Source organism: Cyanistes caeruleus, chromosome 25 (assembly GCF_971803275.1).
Source record: "Cyanistes caeruleus chromosome 25, bCyaCae1.hap1.1, whole genome shotgun sequence".
Classification (NCBI taxonomy): domain Eukaryota; kingdom Metazoa; phylum Chordata; class Aves; order Passeriformes; family Paridae; genus Cyanistes; species Cyanistes caeruleus.
Genome location: NC_141725.1, coordinates 5,866,477 through 5,886,737, shown reverse-complemented (window position 1 = coordinate 5,886,737; position 20,261 = coordinate 5,866,477). Strand labels below are relative to the sequence as shown.

The following is a 20,261-nucleotide window of genomic DNA, read 5'->3' as shown; positions in this document are numbered from 1 at the left end:
GCGCGCTCCCGCCACTTCCGCCGCCGGGTGAGAGGTCGCGCCGTGGCCGCCGCCGCCCCCGCGCCCCCGTTTCCGGGGCTGCCCCGCGCCCGGGACATGGAGCGGCACTGACGGAGCCGCCGCCGCCCCCTCCCTCCCCCGCCCTCCCTCCCGCGCAGGAGCCGCCCCCACCCCCGCCCGGCACGGGGAGGTCGCCGCGCCCCGCGGTGAGTGAGGAGGGGAGGGGGGATGGCGGGGACGGGGGGTCCCGCCCTGGGACGGGCAGGGCTGGGTGAGGCCCACGCCTGTGAGGGGCGGCTGGGCCGGGCGGGGGGCGTTTGCCCGCTCCGTGGGCCGCATCCCCGCTGCCCTGGGCTGGGGGTGCCTGAGGGGCCGGGGGTGCGGTGTTCGTGGGCTCCCTCCCCTCCAGGGATGGGAGCCGCCTCTCCTTGCCCCGGGGGGCGTTTGCTCGCCCGGGTTCGTTCCCGGGCCTGGCCCTCAGGGACTCGTTTGCAGTTCACTCCCGCATATGCTGCCCGTGGATGGGGTGATGTGGGACCCCCTGCCCTTGGAGGGGGGTCCCGTGTCCCCCCAGCAGCCCTGGCCAGCCCAGGCGGCTGAGGGGCCGCTCGCTCCGGCACGGGAAGGAGCCGTCTGCAGCAGCGAGGGAGATGGGGGGCACAGGATGCTCCATCCCCGGGGATTCCCCCTCTCCTGCTATCCCAAATCCCGGCCTTTCCTCTGCACCAAGGGCAGAGTTCCCGGCGAGAGCTGCACAGGAACACGGGCTGCTGGCAGCCTTTGCCAGAGCTCATCCCTCTCTGGAGAGATTCCCACAGTTTTATCCCACCCTCAGCAGCTTTAATTTTTGGAGATCTTAAAGCTCACAGCCACGACAGGGACACGTTGTAAGGGTTCCTGTAGGTGACTCTGTTCCTGTGCTCCATTGGCTCTTCCCGAATGATTCACGCTGGTTCCTGATCTCTTTTGTCTATTTTGCTCAGTTTCTTTTTTTTTTTCCTCCTGGTTCAAGATTTTACTGTTCCTTCCCCGTGTAAAATGTGTGATCTGTGCTGGGTGCAATGAGGGTTAGGATGTTCCTCAGAATCATTAAAATCACAGAGCAGCCGAGCCTGGCAGGACCTCAGGAAGTCTCTGGTCCAGCCCCCTGCTCTAGGCAGGGTCAGCTGGGAGATCAGACCAGGTTACTCAGCATTCCTGAGCATCGCTCCTGCTGTCCTTCATGCCTGCATCAAAAACTGCCCTTAAATTGCGGAATGCAGCTGCTTCCTCCCTCTCTGCTCTCCTCTGCAGCGGAGGAGTTTCTTTGTGATGCTTTGTCTCTCCTGGTCCCCTGTGAATTCGTTTTTGGTGGAGAAATGGCTGTTTGGGGAGAGCAGGAGCCTTGACAAAAGGTGCTGGTGGGTCTTGAGTGTGTCTGTGATTCAGAGCTAAAGATCTTTGTACTTGGGGAGAGGGGATGGCAGTGAAGCACCTTCCTGTGCTCCTGGAGAACAGATTGGTGTGGGAGCCAGGGTTCCTCGTGGCAGCAGGCTGAAGCACAGGGAAGCATTATTCAGGCTTGGAAGATAAATGTGTTTTTTATGTCCCAGGTGGGACTGTGACCCTCTGGCTCGCTCCTTATGGTGTGTCCTTTGTTTGACTCTTCCCTCTTAAGTGTATGGGCCAGACCTCTGTTTTATGAGTTTTTAGTACCTGATACTTGCAAGAATTCCAAGATTTTGGAAAGGGGATGACGGAAAGGTTCAGTACTCAAGATCCTTGGATTTTACGAAGAATTTTCTGGGGAAGAGCAAGGCAAACCCCAGAGTTCACTGAGCCTCGTTCAGATGAAGTCTCTCAGATTTATCAGGGCTATTCAAATCCAGGCTGTGCCGACAGAACAGATTTGGACCAAGGAATGAAACCCAAGGATTTAATTATTCCTCCCCGCTCAGCTGGAAATGTGACCTGTGGAAGATGATTTTATCCAGCAGTTGTATGAAATCTCCTTTCTCCCCTCTTCCTCCCCAGTTTCCTGTCCTGCCCAGCTCTCTGAGTAGTTAATGCAGAAGATAAAGAGGGTTCGTCTGGAAAACGAGACTGCAGGAAGTTGGAGAAGGTACGTCCAGGTCCCTGCGGGGACTCTGTGTGCTGTGGGACAGAGCAGCAATCACCTCTGCACCGAGAGGGCTCTGAGAAATCCCATCTGTACAGTCCTGCCCAGGGAGCTCTGTGTCAGGATCTGTGAGTCAGGAAGTGACTCAGGACAATAACTTCTTTCACTCACTTCCAATACCGAGCTTTACAGTTTTTTCCGGGTTCTGATTTCCCACCTGTGCTTGTTGTCCCCTCCAGACTAACACCTTCCCCCAGAGGAGGGCTTGGCTCACCCACCTCACCTGACAGGGCACAAATGGCATTAAAAGACCCCCAAGGGGCAGCTCCATGTTTTTGGGAGTGGAGAGAGCAGTGTTCCTGCAACAGCTCTGAGTCATCTCAGTCCCTGCCTCAGCGTGGGGCGGAAGGGACAGGGCTTCTCCAGCAAGGTGGAAATCTTGGATGCTGTTATTGCTGCCTTAAGATGGTTAATAACTGGTGTCTTGATCCAGCTCACGTCTGAGTAATGTAATCCCAAAATCTACCCTGAGATAAGTTACTCCTTGTGTTTGTTTACTTACACACGCAGTGTTGCCAAATATTGACTACGTCTTTTTCCAGAGGTGGCTGTAGTGACAAAGGCAGAAATCTGAGTTTCCTTTTACTCTCTATCATGGCAGGATCTAAGTTTTAGAGGTTTTTTTCCCTTCTAGTGCAAGGTGTCCCTGCCCATGGCAGGGGTTTGGAATTGGATAATCTTTAAGTTCAAACTATTCTGTGATTTTGTGAGAGTCCACCAGGTTCCAGCAATGCCAGTGATAAATCCCAACACTCTCACCTCAGTTTGTGGCTGCTTTGCTTATCCCACTTCCCTACTCCATTCTTGTGTCCAAATCACCAGGGTGAGAACAGTGCCAAGCTTAGAGCTGTGCTGTTGACATGATAAAATCATGGCAGTATGGTTTGGAAGGGCCTCCAGGCTCCAGTTCAGCTGGGGACAGGTACCAGTATCACATTTGTGGACTGGTTTTAAAGGTTAAGCTTTCGTTTGTGATGAGCCAGCCTGGCTGAGTGAAATGGATTCATCAGCTGGGTGCGAGTTAACTCAAGGGCCAGGCTTTGTGAGCTAAAGCCAGAGTATTTGACTGGCTGAGTTGATCTGCAGTGGGATGGGGTTGGGAGAATTGCACTCAGTTTATGGATTTTCATGGCCTTTCTGTCTTGTGTTTCTGACAGGCAGCACTTCTGCCTTCAGCTGTGATTTTGGCTGCTGCAGTGGAGAGTCTGGATACAGGCAGAGGCCACAAACACACAGTCTGTGTGACATCTCATCATGTTCTCTTTTGTGGTTTCACTTGGGCTTCCTGCCTGCCTTTGATTGGAAAATACTCCTCTTTATCCATTTTCAAGCTGTGGATTTACTGCTGGGCAATAGGTACCAGGAGTACCTAGGGAATTATTTTGGGACCTTGTTCTAGTGTTACTTTTGGCACATTTTGTACAACTTAGGGACTTAGGAGTCTGAGGAGATGTTACATTTTCAGCCCTTGCACAAGGCTGATTCTGTCTCCTTGGAGCAAAATTCTCCAGTAAGCTGAAGTTCTTCTGAAATTCTCTATAACATTCTTTCAGGTACCTCCAAAACCCCTCACGTGTCCTCTTGGAGGGCCATCCTACCTCTCAAGTGGGGTGTCAGAAACAGGTTTCCCTAGTCCTCAGCTCATTCCTGCTTTACAGTGGATGACATCACTGACCTTGGGCAAGTCTGTGGGTTCACCTCACCTCAAATTAAAATTTGTGTTAATGTGGAGGTGGTTCTTGTCCTCTTATTCCACACCTGCTCACTTGGAGATCTCTGAGGAATGTGTGCCACGTTTCTTAGGATACAACCAGGGGCTGCTCCTGCTGCCTTCTCTCTCTTAGCAAAGCAGTTGCACTTTCTCTTCCTGTTTTCCCATCTCTCTTGCTTCATTCCTGGCCTCAGTACCTCCTCAGGTAAGTGAGTTGTTGTTTGAACCTCTCTCCCCAAGTGATGGCCAGGTTTTCCTTTGGGATAGGAAGGGAATTCCACTTCTGTGGTCTCACAGGGCAGGAGTTTATGTGCCTTTACGATAGATCATAGCTTTGATGACATACTCATCTGGATTCCTGGAGTGGTTTTCCTTTGAGTCAACCTGCTTGCTGTCTGCACCAGAATCTGCTGCTTGTGCTTCCTTTAACAGCTCATTCCTAGAGCCAGCCCTGGCAGAGGGAGTTTTCTGAGGTCATTTACAGGATTCCATATGGGATGGGAGATGGACTTTTCTTTCAATATGTTTAAAATTTAATCCTTGAGTGCAGAGAATCCCAGGATCTGCAGTTTAAGGTGCACCTGCTTGATTTTAAGACTTAATTCTCTCCCTCTACTCCTCCCTCAGTTTTTTGCCCAGTTCTGAAGGGGAAGCGAGGATGACTGCAGTGGACACGCTCTCGGACAGCTCTGAGGTGGTCGAGATGGAGGATGTGCCTTCCCAATTCCAGGTGCAAAAGCATTCTTGGGATGGGCTGCGTGACATTATTCACAGCAGCAGGAAGTACTCGGGCATGATAGTGAACAAAGCTCCCCATGATTTCCAGTTTGTCCGGAAAACAGAGGAGTCCAGCCCGCACTCGCACCGCCTCTATTACCTGGGTAAGCCTCGTGGTAATCCGGGGGAACACGGGGCTCTTCCAAACTCAACAGGCAGGGGAAGGGATGGGAGGGATCTCCCTCTGTGGGCTGGGGAGCTGAGACTGGGTAACGTGGCTCAAGGCTTGCAGGATCTTCCGCAAACCTGGGACTGAGCAGGGGCTCCCCAGTGCCAGACAAGGCAGGGATCAGCTGTGGCAAGGGGAAGTGTTGGCCAGCCAGCACTTCCGTGTCCTTTGTCACGCAGGGCATGGGGCGGGAGAAGGGATGTTCCTCACGCTCAGGACTGCCTCGTGCCTCTGTAGCTTGGGAGAAATGGGATTTACTTGCTTCATTAACCAGACTGACTTTCCAAGAAATTTGCTGTCAGTAATGACTAATTATATGTTGCAACATATTAATGGCAGGGTGGTGGTGTCTCCTGCTTTATTAAGTGTCATGAAGTTAAAATGATTTCAAGAGCAGGGAAGAAAACTGAGGTGGGAATGAGCTGTTCCTGGCATTTACAGGGAAATATCCCTTTCCTTCAGTGGGACTCAAAGCAGAATTCCGTGTTGTACAGGTCCCTTTTTACAGATGGAGCCATGGTGTAATTAGTGACAGAGTTTTTGGATTTTAGTAACTGGATAATTTTGTGGCTGGTAACATGGGAAGCTTTATAGACTATAAAGAATTTGTTGTGCTTTGGGGCATGAGCTGATCGTTACTGGGCCAGTACAAAAATTGCCGGATGTGCAACTCTGTGCAGTGACTGCTGCCCTGAAGTGACCCTGCTGCTCTTCCTCCTTTTTCCAGATTTGAGTGTAGGTCACTGTAAGATGCTGGATTTGAGGGACTCATTTGTTTTGTCACTGAGCAGCTCCCGTGTGCCAGTGACTTGATTTGTGTAGTTCCCATAAATTCTTGGGACACAAGTGCTGTTCTGAAGGGCAGGATCCAGAGCTGGCATATTTTTCTTGTCAAGTCTGAGCAGTGAGGCTTGATTTAAAGCTGAATGTATTTCCAGTTCACTTTGATACTGGTTTTGATCTGGATGATTAAAGAGCTAAGTGGCTAATTTTAAGTTTTTTAATGTTCTGTTGTATGAAATGGCAACCAAACCAGCTACTGGGTGGTTGGTGTTCTGCCAGGGTGTGACTGTTCCAGGAGCCAGAACCAGGAATGAGGATACACGAGCGCCTTTTCAGTGCTTCCTTCCTTAAGGAATCGTACAGGGCTTAGAGCAGATTAATCCCTCAGTTAAGATCAGCATCAGCCAGGTAATCCCAGGGTACCTCTGCTCAGATGTCCCTAATAAAGGGTAAATTCTGATTTAAATGCTGATTCTTTTGCCATAATAATGGACACTCCCAGGGATGGGGCAGCCACAGCTTCTCTGGGCAGCCTGTAAGTTCAAAGTGTTTAACTCAGTGGGCTGTTACTGCTCCAGCATCAAGTAGCATTTTAAAGTGTTTAAATGAAACTGAGGAGTGGATGGAGACTCCTGATGAACTTTACTGTAGGGTTGAATATTTCACTTGGAAGCAAAGTAAACTGTCTTTTGGGGAGGAAGGCAATATTTTCCTTGTAAATGCCAGTTGATTGTAGTCAGCCTGAGATCATTGGAGAAAGTTCTAGCATAAGGGGAAGTCCAGGTCACAGTTGCCTGAGTGTCAGATACGTGTATCCAGAGTCATTTGTTCCCCTCTGCAGTTTTTCCTGTATGGCCATCTTCAATCATTCCTGGGCCATCCCCACAGAGTTTTTTATGTTGTATGGTGGCAGATGCTGCTTATGTTAAACACCACATGCTCAGCACTTTGGTGTTCCTGGATCTCTGAGGATTAGATCCTCACATATTGCTCTGCTTCCCGAGCACTTATTAATATTTCAGCTTTAATTTGAAGTAACTACTGCTGGGTCAGCCAGCTCAGAAATCTCTCTGTTCTGCCCAGAACATGTGCAGAGTAGGCAGTATCAGGGCACATATCCCTGTGTGAATTTCTGATCCAGGGAGTCTCTGCAGCATAAGTAGAGGGCAAGTTCACGGTCTTTGTTTTTGTGGAAACTGTCAAAATCACGTGTCAGGATATTTGATGGTTGTTTTGGAAGTTGGATGAAGGCCAGGAGCTCATTTGATAACCACAGTCAAAGGCTTATGTAAAATGACAAGGTCTTTTGACTCTGTAGGATACTGTTTCACATTTGAATGGGCTCTCTGGAGCTTCCAAGCTTTTCCTTCCCCCCTTGCAGGCTGCTGCCTTGGCCTGAACCAAGTCCCTGTAGCAAATTTCTGTATGAGAAATGTGGAGAGTAATGTTGAGTCACCCGTTCAGGGAGTGGTGCTCTTAGAGTGGGGCTGGGGCATGGAAGGCAGGCACAGAGGGGAAAATTGGACCTGATACATTCTGGAGAGGTGGAATATTAAATCTTGCCTAGGAAAATTCCAAGCAAATGAATATCTAAATGGTTTAGATGTTACTCTGGGATGGATCTGGGAAGGAAAGTGGGTAAAGGTCTCTGGGCAGCCCCAGCCCCTCTGTTTCCAAACTTCTGTTTGAATTTGTTTGTGGGCCTCTTTGTCCTGGTTAACTCATCTTAAGTACCATGATGCTTTTGTCCTCCTAATAGGAATGCCATATGGTAGCAGAGAGAATTCCCTTCTTTACTCAGAGATTCCCAAAAAGGTACGGAAGGAGGCCTTGCTGCTCTTGTCCTGGAAACAGATGCTGGATCACTTTCAGGTAAGCCAGGGTGGGAAGAGCCTGGGGGAACTGGGTGATGCTGTGGGGCTGCTGTGGTGGGGACATTTGTGTGGTGTCTGCCATCCTTCCTGCTTTCACAGTGTTGGGAAAGTTGAGTTTAATTGCTGCTTCTGCCCTACACTGTTGGGAGTGCACCAGAAAGGGAGGGAATTTTCCCCTCCCTGGTTTCAGTATCTTCATGTCCTTTGTCACTGACAGCATCGAAGGGTGTTGGTCTTTTCTCCCATCCTTAAAAAGTTCCTGGTGGAACAGAATTTATCTGTCTTGACCCCATTTGGGCTGCGAGTTCTCTCCAGGGTAATTCAAGATCCCGGAAGAACTTTTGTTTGCAGTGTCTGACATGGAAACTGTTTGTGAAGGCTGCAGATAACGTCATTAAGTTAATTGGTTACATCTGATTTGCATAAGCAGAGCAAGCATAGCTGTTCTCAGTTCATGCTGAAGTGCCAACTGCAGAACTGAGAGATTCACAGCTCGGCCCTCCTGCAGAGGGAAGTTTGGGGGGTGTGGTGGGTTAAGGCCTCCTGGACCCACAGCTGTAGCCTGCAGTGCAGGAACTGGGGACCTGTACCCTGACACTGCTGCCTGTTTGAGCTGGGCTGTTGTGACAGGCTCAGAGCACTCCTGTGAACATTCTTCTCCTTGCAAATCCTTTCAGATATTCCTTTCCTTCAATTCTAGGCAACCCCTCACCACGGGATGTATTCCAGAGAGGAGGAGCTCCTGAGGGAACGCAAGAGACTGGGTGTCTTTGGGATAACATCTTACGATTTCCACAGTGAGAGTGGCCTGTTCCTCTTCCAGGCCAGCAACAGCCTCTTCCACTGTCGAGATGGGGGCAAGAATGGGTTCATGGTGAGTCTGACAGGGATTTCCTGCATCCTGAGGGATGTCACCTCAAAGGGGCTTGATGGTTTAGATTGGAGATGGCTGCATGTGGAATCCCAGGCTGGACTGGGGTGGAAGGGACCTTGAAGCCCATCCCAGTGCCACACCCTGCCATGGGCAGAGACACCTTCCACTGTCCCAGGTGCTCCCAACCTCAGTGTCCAGCCTGGCCTTGGGCGCTGCCAGGGACCCAGGGGCAGCCCCAGCTGTGCCAGGGCCTCACCTCCCTCACAGGAGGGTTCTCCTGGAGCCCCTTCATGCACTGCAAGATACTTCTCTTCTTCAGTGAGCACTCCCAGCTCTCCCAGCCTGGCTCCAGAGGGGCTCCAGCCCTTGGAGCATCTCTGTGGCTCCTCTGGACCTGCTCTAGCAGGTTCACATCTTCCACATCTTCATCTGTTTGGTTATGGTGGTTGTTCTTGTGTCCTGTCAGGGGTTTGCCATCATCCCCCAGGCTGTGCTGTGTCTCTGGTTTAGGCTTTTTCCCTGCAGAGCTGGGAGCTGGTGTGGCACCCAGCTCTGTGTGTGTCTCTTGCCGTAGGTGTCTCCAATGAAACCTCTGGAGATCAAGACTCAGTGCACGGGGCCACGGATGGATCCCAAAATCTGCCCTGCTGACCCAGCCTTCTTCTCCTTCATTAACAACAACGACCTGTGGGTGGCAAACATCGAGACGGGCGAGGAGAGGCGGATGACGTACTGCCATAAAGGTAACGAGGCTTCCTCCAGCCCCAGAAGGGAATTCCTGCTGAGGAATCTGGCCTGCAGTACCCACATTCCTGCTTTATTTTTTACAAGTGCATTTGTCTTTTGGGTCAGCATTTTCCAAGGAGCTGTAAATGCAAAATGCAAATGCTGTCTCGTCTTTGTTCCTCTCCAGGCTTATCCAATGTTCTGGATGACCCCAAGTCTGCTGGAGTAGCCACTTTTGTCATTCAGGAGGAGTTTGATCGGTTCACGGGCTATTGGTGGTGTCCCACAGCTTCCACAGAAGGTCAGTCTCTGTTCTACTCATCAAATCCTGGTGCTGTGACTGCTGCCTCCTGCTAGGAATGAGGTTCTGAGCATGATATTCCTTTGGTCTGGGTTTGGACTGTTCCTGGGGAGAACACCTGAAGGAACAAAGCACTGAGAGGATTATAATTGTGCAGTGTTTGCAGGTGGTCACTGAGAGCTGGGGCTGTACAGGTGTTCCCTCTGCACCAGTGCTCCAGGCAAGGCAGAAGCAGCAGGAAATGCTGTTGCAAACATTCCTGCTCTCTGTCCCAGGTTCAGAGGATTTGAAAACACTGCGGATCTTGTATGAGGAAGTGGATGAGTCAGAGGTGGAGATAATTCATGTTCCTTCACCTGCCTTGGAGGAGAGAAAAACAGATTCCTATCGGTACCCCAGGACAGGTGAGTGAATCACGTGGGGCTGCTGAGGCAGCTCTGGACTCCTGCTGGAATCAGCAGTGGAATTGGGGCTATAAACTTTGCATCATTAATCTGGGTACTTACTGGGATGTTAGAAACTGGTTGTAAATGCTGAGACCTAATTGACTCTCCGATCCCAAAATCTGCTGCAAGAAAGGCTGAACTTTAAATCCCAGCCCTAAATGAAAGGATTGCTGAGGAAGTGGAATATATCTGATGGCTTATGGTGGAATACATTCTGAATCCCATCTTTCCTTTCCCTCCTGGGAACATGCACAGCCAGCTAGGGAAGGCAAAGCAAACTGCTCCCATTCCCTGAATGACTCTGGTGTTTGCTCACATGCATATTGGATATTTGTAAATTCACACAGAGCCGTTTCAGTAGGACCAAGGGCAGTTCTTCTTTAGGAGCTGTATTTTGTGTAACCACAGAATGTTCAACTTGATCATCTTGATGTTTTTTCACTTCTCTGCAGGCAGCAAAAACCCCAAGATTACATTGAAACTGGCAGAATTTAAAACAGACAGCAAGGGTAAGGTAAGTGATAACTCAGAAGGGGACATTGCACAGGAGGGTTTTTGAAACTCCCTAGAATTAAAACAAGGTCACAGAGAAATCCTAAATAGTGTTAGTCTGAGTTTTTTATTCTCTTGTAGTACCTGTTTCTCTTATGTGTTTGTTCAAGAAACAGAAAGACTTGAAAATGCTGAGAATTATTCTGGGGGAGATTCATCTGGGAATGTGGAGGGGAGGGGGAAGTGGGGCTTGCCTGCTACACCGTGGCAGACACAGGAGGGCTGGAGCCAGGTCTAATCCGGGGCTTCAGTCCCTGCCTGTGGCCTTTCCTGTGGCTGAATGCCAAAATCATTTTGCTTTGAAGCCTGTTTTCCCCTTCTCTTCCTGCTCTTTGTAGCAAGGCTTGCTTCTCCTGGCCTGACCCTTGCTGATGCCAGTAGCTAAACTTCCTTGTTCTGCCATCTCCCTGAGCTTCCCTGGGAGGAGGTGATGAGCTCTGGTGCTCTGATTTGATGTTGGGCCTTGGTTTTGCTGCAGATTGTGTGTGCTCAGGACAAAGAGCTGGTGCAGCCCTTTTCTGCCTTGTTTCCCACTGTGGAGTACATTGCCCGTGCTGGATGGACCCGGGATGGCAAATAGTAAGTTCATTTTCCTCCCAAAAGAACTTTCCCAAGGGCTCCTCTGGTTGCAGACCCTCAACATGCTTCTTCTGTGTCCATGACCTGGTTTTAAAGCCCTGAGTGCCAGAATATTGAATATTTGGCTTTAGTGTTGTAACATCCTAAAAGTAGGGATGAGGCACAGCGGAGTGACGGGCTGTGGGGTTTGTCACAACCAGAGTTAAATGACATGGATACATTAAGTGGGCAGTCCTGGGGAATTCTTTGGGGTTGAAGGTGTTTAACACAGGTAACACAGTGTTTCCTGCTGAAAATGGGGGTGTTCTGTGGGCAAGTTTATCTTTGTTTGTTGGCACAGCTTGTCATGACAGCCTGAATCACAGGACAGGGGCAGGGTCTGTGGTGCCACATCCTTCGTGCAGCATGTCCAGAGGGAAGGATTGCTCCAGATGGGATGCACAGTCTTGTCTGAAGAGTTACGGAATTCATCCCAATCTGATTGAAATTTTAAAGTTCTTAATTTTTCCCCCTCCTGAGCTTGCTTGGCTGTTAACTGGTGTGTGTGCAGATGAAGTTAAGGTGATTTGGCTGTCTTTGAAGGTGGCGTTCTGTAACTCGTCATTAATTTTCTGCTCTGGAAAGGAAATTTAGAGAGCTTTCCAGCAGGTAATCCCAGAGGTGATTGTGATGTTCTGCACCAGAGCTTATCTAAATGTGCTGAATATCTCAGTTCCTGCAGTCCTGCAGCGCTGGGGGAGAACTGCCTCTTTTCAAATCTGTCTTTCATGGTGGAGCTCCCCTGGACGCAGTCGCAGGCCTCGGGGTGGCCGTGCTTTGCCATGTGTCGTGCTGAGAGCCTGCAGTGCAGCACCACTTCAGGGACTCTCCTTGGAGGGGAGCAGCTCCTTCCCCTGCACTCGAGTTGGGGCTGTGCCTCCCTGCCAGAGCGCGAGGAGGAGGCTGCAGACGGAGCTCCTGGAGGGTGATCACTGGAGCTGGGGGAGAGCTGGAGCACAGACAGTGCTTCCTGATGGAGGGGTGTCCAAGGAGGAGTTCCATTCTGGAGACAGGGCTCTGTCAGCAGTGCTCCCTTGGAACAGGCGCTGGCAAATCTGTCAGACATCTCGTCTGAGCGATACCCCTGTGAAATACCAGAGCTGTCTGGCAGTACGTGTGTGTTGGCACAGCTTCCAGGGGATTAGAAAGCAGCAGTGATGAGAAAAGCTTTGCATTCAGATGCCCAAATCCTTTCTGGCAGTAGGGGGGAAGAAAGGGATGCATGTTCCATGTTGGAAAGGGACCTCTGTTCTGTGGTACTGACATTCACCTCCGACTTCTTTCCCCAGCGCCTGGGCTATGTTCCTAGACAGACCTCAGCAGCGGCTCCAGCTAGTCCTTCTGCCTCCAGCACTCTTTATTCCAGTCCCAGAAAATGAGGAGCAGCGTGCTGAATTTGCCAAAACTGTGCCAGAAAATGTCCAGCCATTTGTGATCTATGAAGAAACCACTGATGTGTGGATAAATGTAAGAGGCTCGGGGCTGGGAGCAGAACACAGGCTGCCCCTTCCTCCCCTCAGTTAACCATCTCCTGTTGATTGGGTGTCCAGTTAAGTCCTTGCTCCAGCAGCTTTGCTACTCAGCAGTCCCAAACTTGGTGTTGAATCAGGGCTTTGATAAAGCAAATCAGTCACTCACAGGTTTCTCATTTTGTGTGGCAGGTTCATGACATCTTCTATCCTTTCATCCAGCCGGAGGGGGAGGAGGAAGAGCTGTGCTTTATCCGAGCCAACGAGTGCAAAACGGGGTTCTGTCACCTGTACAGGGTGACAGCGATCCTGAAGCCAGGCAGCCACGACTGGGTGCAGCCCTGTGTCCGCAGTGAGGGTAAGGGCTGCAGCCCTGGGAGCTCCCCCTCCTGCTGGCCTGTCCTTTGGGGAGGGCAGGGATTTATTCTTGTGGTATCTCTTATAGATGATTTCAAATGTCCCATCAAGGAGGAGATTGCCCTGACTGGTGGGGAATGGGAGGTGCTGGCGAGGCATGGATCCAAGGTAGGGGTTATTTTTATTCCCTTGCAGTGTCTCAGCTCTGCATTGTCTGCCCCCAGTCCTGGCCTGAGCCCTCCCTTACGCCTGGGACCTGCTAGAACTGCTTAAGCTTCATTTTGTTGCTGTTTTTATTGCTGCCTCTGCTTTCCCCAGAAGTGCTGTAGGCCAGTGCACATGGATCTGATTGCCTTCTTAATCAGACTTCGGATTGCTCCTTAGGTAAATCCCAGGAGTGGGTCAGGCCATAAAAAAGGACACAAGTTTGAGGTTTAAGAGCAACAAAGAACCATTTTGTGGAGAAGCTGGGGATTGCTGCCTTTGCTGAGGCATTTTAACTCCAATGAGTTCTTGCAATGTGGAAATGTGTCCTGGCACTCAGACTGAACTCTTGGTCTCCAGCTGATCCCTCAGCAGAGCCTTTAGGAAGAAGGCAGCTGGGGAATATAGAGCAATTTAGAATATGGAGAAGCTGTATCTGTTGTCGCTTGCAGAACAGCCAGAAATGAATTTTTATTAATCTTGTAGAAACCTAGTTTCATTTTTGCTTCAGGAATTAACTCCTAGTCTGATCTTTAACACTCCCAGGTGATTTCTGTCAAAATAAAGACCTTGTCTGTTCATTTCCAATTAATCTGGATTTTCACTTCTCGCTTTTTAAAAGACCAACAGCTCCAAGCTTTTGGTTTCTGCTGCTTTTCCTCAATCTGCAATTAACCTGCTGTCCCTCCCCATGTGGATTCTCACTGTACATGCTGTTGATTTTGGCCACAGCTCTTCCCTGCATGTGTTACGGCTAAAATTGTGTTAGCAGCAATTATTTTGATGCATTTGTTGCTCCACAGGGCTCTGCCTGGTTTTCCTGGCCAATTGAGTTGGATATGTTTTTCCCTTTGCTGTTCACAGGGGTCTTCAAACTGTAGGTTAGCCAGAAATAGAATTTGGAAACTGTAAGGTGGAAAAACAGTTCAGTTACTGTTGTTGGATCAATGCAGGATTTAAAAGCTGTCGCCTCTGTTCCTGCCTCACTGGGTGGTTTTTAGAACCAGCTTTATCTAGACAGTAAAAAACCTATTTTAATGTGTCTCAAAGTTTGGTGCTGAGAGCTGTTAGACTGGTCCTCCCACAAATGGGAATTCATTACCATGAAAGCAGGTACCTGTGCCTTTATAATGCAGCCATGCAGGCGGTGGCAGGTGAGGAGTGGGCTGTTCTCCCAGGGAACAAGGGACAGGAGCAGAGGAAACAGCCTTGCATTGCTCCAGGGGGTTCAGGCTGGAGATGGGGGGAATGGCTTCACTGGGAAGGTGATCAGGCACTGGGACAGGGCAGCAGGGAGTCACCACCACTGGAAATGTTCAGATGTGGATGTGGCACATGGGGTGAACAGGGTGCTGCTGGCTTTATGGTTGATTTTGGAGGGGTTTTCCCATTTCCTAAAGGATTCCATGGTTCTGTAAGATGCCATATAAGCACAGAATGTTCCTTGTCAAGAGGATGGTTTCTTTTTAACCTGCAGGGAACAAAGCCCAAATGAATTTGCTCATTAATAAGCAAATGCTTTGAGTCTTTAACAAAAAGGCTGAGGGGCTGCTCTCTGTCACTGCATTGTGTTGTCTGCAGTTCTCCGTGTGCTGTGTGTGTTCTCTGACCCCTCAAGCCCCTGCCCTGAGCAGCCCTGTCGTGGTCTGTGTGTGTTCTGGGCTGGCAGAGGAGCAGAGCTTGTCCCTGCCTGTCCCTGAGCCCTCTCTCCTGGCACAGATCTGGGTCAATGAGGCCACCAAGCTGGTGTATTTCCAAGGCACGAAGGACACTCCGCTGGAGCACCACCTCTACGTGGTCAGCTACGAGTCTCCCGGGGAGATCATGCGCCTCACCACTCCAGGCTTCTCCCACAGCTGCTCCATGAGCCAGGTTTGTTGTTTCTTGGGTTCCCATCTCCTGACTGACAGGGCTAACTGGGAATGGCAATGACTCGTGGCCAGTAACGAGTCCTGAGCGCTGCTCCAGATGTGGGCAGTGCAGCACCTCGTTCCCTGACTGTCCTGTGTTCCCTGCCAGAACTTTGACATGTTCATCAGCCACTACAGCAGTGTGAGCACTCCTCCCTGTGTGCACATCTACAAGCTCAGCGGCTCCGACGATGACCCGCTCCACAAGCAGCCCAAGTTTTGGGCCAGCATGATGGAGGCAGCCAGTAAGTCCTGGAGAAGGTGCCAGTGGGGCCCTTCAGGGAGAGCTCTCCCAGCAGTGGTGGGGAGGGAAGATGAATTGTGTTACCTTGTGGGGGAGATACTTCTCACTCACCCAGGAAATGCTGTCTGGGCTTTTGAGGTGTTTCACACATTGAGCAAAGGTCATGCTCAGAGGTGTACAGAGTTGACACACCCACAAGGATGTGGTTTTACTGTGGAATTACTGAGTGGTTTAGGTGAGAATGGACATTAAAGTTCATGTTTTCATGCCCTGCCATGGACAGGTACATCTTCCACTAGTCCAGGTTTCTCCAAGCCCTGTCCAACCTGCCCTTGAACACTTCAGGGTGTTTTTTTGCTAAGTCTTGGTGTGGTTTGGTGTTGAAGGAGCCCTGCCCTGGCTCAGGTTTGGACAGAGCTGGTTCAGGGGGGTGGCAGCAGAGCCTGCTCAGTCCCTCAGCACTGTGTGTGACCCTCCTGCTGCAGGCTGTCCCCCAGACTACGTCCCCCCAGAGATCTTCCACTTCCACACCCAGTCAGACGTGGAGCTCTATGGAATGGTCTACAAACCCCACGATGTCCAGCCTGGCAAGAAGCATCCCACGGTGCTCTTTGTGTACGGAGGCCCTCAGGTAATAACTGGGGAACTTCTGGGCCCAGGGCTGGGGCTGCTGCCCAGGGCAGAGTTCTGTCAGTCGTGCATCAAGACTTGCACTTAGCAATGTCACAGAATCATGGAATGGTTTGGGTTGGAGTGACCTCAATGCCCATCCAGTCCCACCCCTGCTGTGGGCAGGGACACCTTCCATTATCCCAGGTTGTCAAGAGATCCAGGCTGGCCTTGAACACCTCCAGGGGTGGGGCAGCCACAGCTTCTCTGGGCACCCTGTGCTAGGGCTTCACCACCATTACAGCAAAAACCTTCCTCCTAATATCTAAACTTACTCCTTTTGTCCCTGTGTTTGACCTCTGCTTCAAACCTCAGATGACTTTTCCAGCGTGTGCTTTGATTTCCATGCTCTGATAGCTCGATGAGTGGCTGCTGTCCAGCTCAGGATCCTCCACTGACACAGGAAGGCACTGGAAGGCAGCTGCTCAGCTCTGAAGCTCTTCCTCCCTCCTTGTGCAGGTGCAGCTGGTGAACAACTCCTTCAAAGGCATCAAGTACCTGCGGCTGAACACGCTGGCATCCCTGGGCTATGCTGTGGTGGTGATTGATGGGAGGGGATCGTGCCAGCGGGGCCTCAAATTTGAAGGGGCCCTGAAAAATCAAATGGTAACGTCCTCCTTGTGCTGGGGAATATCTGATTGTTTGTTTGTGCTTCCTAAAAGTGGTGGCTGCTTATTTCCTCTGTGTGTTCCTGCCTCAAGTTTCTAAATTTTTCCAGTCTGCTAACATGAGTCTCCTCGTTGCCTTTCAGGGTCAGGTGGAGATAGAGGACCAGGTGGAAGGTTTACATTATGTAGCAGAAAAATACGGGTTCATCGACTTGAGCCGGGTCGCCATCCACGGCTGGTCCTACGGGGGCTTTCTGTCCCTCATGGGGCTCATCTGTAAACCCAACGTCTTCAAGGTGAGCCTGCACATGGGGCTGGCACCTTTGGGACACTTGGCTCTCACAGCTTCTGTCCCTCCTGGCGGCTGGAATTGGTGTTTTGGCTTGTTTGTGGTGGACAGGTGGAAATGTCCCCCTGTCCTTCCTGTAGCTCCCAGCTCCAGTCCCGTGTCCTGCTGCAGTTCATCCCTGGCTGGGGCTGGAGCAGGATGGCTCTGGGATGGGCTTGGTCTGCCATGCAGGGCAATACTGATGTGCTGTTCCCCATCCTGAGTGCCCAGTACAGTTTCTGGATCATTGACAAGTCCTCCTTGCAGAGGGGAGGCCTTTTAGTGCTGATGTGCAGGAATTTGCCCCACTGTGACCACAAGAGGAACAGCAGGAGGGGGAATCTGGGTTCTGTGTGGGATTGCTGAAGGAGAATCCTGATCTGAGTGACAGAACAGCCCAGAGGCTGCTCTTTCCTGCCTCTCCAGGAGAGCAGGGAACACCTGGGCTGCTGAGCAGGTGATAATGGAGGCTGTGTGGTGCCACCTCTCTGTTTGACAGATTGCCATAGCAGGTGCCCCTGTCACCGTGTGGATGGCCTACGACACCGGCTACACCGAGCGCTACATGGATGTCCCCGAGAACAACCAGCAGGGCTACGAGGCTGGCTCGGTGGCACTGCACGTGGAAAAGCTTCCCAACGAGTGAGTACCTTCCCCAGACCTGCTCCTGGGCCTGCTCGGTGCCACCTCTGCTCAGTCCCAGAGGAATGGAGAGGTTCTGATCCGCTTTAACTCGGCAGCAGCTGAGCCAGAGCATCCCCAGCCCCCTGCCAGGGAGGGCTTGAGGCCCGTGGCCATGGCCTGGCACTGCTCTTGCTGGGGTTTGGCTTGTCCAGCTGGCAGCTCTTTGCTCAAACCCGCTGCAGAGCTTTTATCTGGTGCCTCATCGTGTTTTCCATCTGGTTTCTCATCCTGTTTCTCTCCTTATCTCTCACCCCATGTCAAGGCCAAACCGTTTGCTGATCCTCCATGGCTTTTTGGATGAAAATGTGCACTTTTTTCACACCAACTTCCTGGTATCGCAGCTAATCCGGGCTGGAAAACCTTACCAGCTGCAGGTAGGAGGGGCAGGAGTGGGGAGGGAAGGTTCCATAAATGTGGAGAAGGATCCCTGCTGTGTGTTGTGGGGATGGGAGGAGATGGAGACAGCTCCCCCACATCCTGTTGTGGTGCTGGTGGCAGTGAACACCTCGTGGACTGGAGAGGAGGCCGGGAGGTGGCACTGTGGCTGTTCCATGGCTGGCAGATGTGGCATGTGCAGCAGGGCCGCTGCCCTGGGGCCTGGAACTTTCCTCCTCCACGAGCTGTTCTGTCCCACCTGGGAGGCTGCAGTGAGGGAGGGGGTGCTCCAGACCTTCCCTGGCACGGCTTTGTCCTGCTGGAGACCGGCTGGAGGGAGCAGGGCTGAGGGGAGGGAGTTGTGTCCCTGCTGAGTGACCAGTGCCCCATGTCTGCCCCGGCACAGATCTACCCCAACGAGAGACACAGTATTCGGTGCCCTGAGTCAGGAGAGCACTACGAAATCACGCTGCTGCACTTTCTACAAGAATACCTCTGAGAGCACGAGCCTCTGCAAACTGGACACTGACAGCTCACCTGCCCCGTGCCCTCCTGCTCCCCAGCAGCGTCCAACCCAGAGCACAAGGGGCTGAGTGCCCACGTCGGGCTGGGGGTACCCCCAGGCCAGGGGGAAAAGCTGGAGGGCGCCTTCCCTTTGGACAGTGCCACCTTCTCTCACTTTCCATGCTGGAGGTCTGCCCCTGCTCGGCTGCTCGTCCTCCTCCTCTCCTCCAGCCTGGCTGTTCAATGCTTTTTTTGCTGCTACTCCCTCTCTCCTGGGAATCAATGGACAGTGGTCTGTGTCCTGAGGCTGAGGTTTGTGTCCATCTCTCTCTCCCCAATCCCTTTCTCCTTCCACTGCACCTGTGCAGTTCCCAAACTCTCACCTGCAAGAACTCAGTGCCTGTGTTGGAAACGGAAGAGCTGAATCAGAAGCTGCCTTAAGCCAGGAGTGTGAGGGAAGAGAGAATTACCTACTGCTCACCTGGGGATCTGGTCTGTGTCCTGGCCCTTGCTGCCACACTGGAGCCCTGGGAGGTGAAGAGAGGTCTACAGAAGCATGCAACACTAGTCTTTTTTATATATATATATCTATTTTCCAGTTTCAATTTGCAGAGCAGATGGAGGAAGTGGCCGGGGCCGGTAACAGCGTCCTCTGATCCTTCCTCTCATGGCCGCTCTCACACAGAGTTGTGCCAACAGGTAGCACTGGCAGCTGGCTACAGCCAGAGCCTCTCTCCAGAGCTCACAGCAGCATTTGGGTTTTTGCAACACAAGATGGATGATATTTATGCAAATCCTCCCTCCCTCCGTTCTCTGTGCCGCCCCCTTGTCCATCCCCGAGCTTTCCCATGTGCACTGAAATTGGCTGTGCTTCAGTTCTCTGCGGGTCAGTGACTGGTCCCCTTGCCCGTCTACTCAGCAATGCTCTCTCCTGGTTTTTATTTACCTGGGCAACAGGAACTGCAGTTCTGGGGAGGGGGATTGAGCAATCACACCTCAGGGGAGCACATCCCCCCCTCAAGCCAAGGGTTCTGCCAGGGGCAAAACGAAAACTCAAACAAAACCCACCCAAATGAACCACGTTGACTTGCCCTGGAGTATTTTAAGTGCGTATTATGAAAAGAAAATATTTTTATGGATTCTTATTCTTTTATAATTATGAGTGTAAGATGTAGCGACTCATTAAAATATTGGAAAGAGACGTGGTGGCTGCTTTGGGGGGCGGGAGGAAGCAGCAGCTGCTGCCACAGCCAGAGCGGCTCTGCTGAAAGCCAAGTGCTCTGTTCTTTCTGTGCCGAGCAGTGGAGAGAATATTAAATCCCTGCTGTTCCTCGGGGGAAGCGTGATCCAAGGGAGGGCTGGGAACCCTGGGCTGTGTTCTTGGCTCTGTGTGACCTTGAGTGAGGCAGCAGCAGCTTGGGGTGGGCACCTCCCTCCATCCCTCCCTCCCTCCGGTGGGACTGGGGGCTGCACCTCCTCTGGTCCCGCTCTGGGACTCACAGAGCTGGGCCTGCCTCTGCTCGCCCTCCCAGCTCAAAGCTCCCCAAACCCGGCCCTGCTCTGCCCTCCTCCATGGGAGCCGGTGTTAATTAACCTGCTCTTAATGCCCTGAGGGTGCTGCTTGATCTGAACACAAAACTTCTTCAGTTTAAACTTCTTTTAAACTGCTTTTTCCTGTCCCCAAAAAAGCCGAGTGTTTCTTAAAATGTCCTAAAACACTCTTGTCTACAAGAGTTTGCAGATCTGTCGGCTCCTCTGATCCCTCAGCTCGCTGCAGGATTGTTTGGCACCCTAAAAAGGGAATGGTCGTCTTCTTTTGGGGATTGAGACTCCTGAGAGGAATTAGCTGGGAGATCTCCTGGGAGGAGGAGCTGTTCCTTATGGAACAGGCTCTGCTGGAGATTGAAATACAAATGGTGT

At 51.5% G+C, this 20,261-nt stretch overlaps 1 protein-coding gene across 4 annotated transcripts; it reads left to right on the top strand.

The window, feature by feature from the left end:
* Positions 1 to 10: 10 nt before the first annotated feature.
* DPP9 (dipeptidyl peptidase 9) lies at positions 11 to 19,542 on the top strand. 4 transcript variants are annotated; one of them, XM_086863024.1, is made up of 22 exons: positions 23 to 206; positions 2,014 to 2,101; positions 4,497 to 4,599; positions 4,696 to 4,750; positions 7,358 to 7,470; positions 8,173 to 8,346; positions 8,921 to 9,089; positions 9,260 to 9,373; positions 9,649 to 9,777; positions 10,272 to 10,333; positions 10,850 to 10,950; positions 12,279 to 12,456; positions 12,651 to 12,816; positions 12,904 to 12,983; positions 14,739 to 14,891; positions 15,039 to 15,174; positions 15,659 to 15,804; positions 16,302 to 16,448; positions 16,594 to 16,746; positions 17,278 to 17,420; positions 17,725 to 17,836; positions 18,244 to 19,542. In XM_086863024.1, the coding sequence occupies exons 2-22, from the start codon at positions 2,046 to 2,048 to the stop codon at positions 18,334 to 18,336; spliced, it is 2,583 nt and encodes an 860-aa protein (XP_086719150.1). In that variant the 5' UTR covers positions 23 to 206; positions 2,014 to 2,045; the 3' UTR covers positions 18,337 to 19,542. The 4 variants fall into 4 exon arrangements, with proteins under 4 accessions (XP_086719149.1, XP_086719148.1, XP_086719150.1 ...); XM_086863022.1 differs by having other exon boundaries at positions 20 to 206; positions 4,497 to 4,750; XM_086863025.1 differs by lacking the exon at positions 2,014 to 2,101.
* The last annotated feature ends 719 nt before the right edge of the window (positions 19,543 to 20,261 follow it).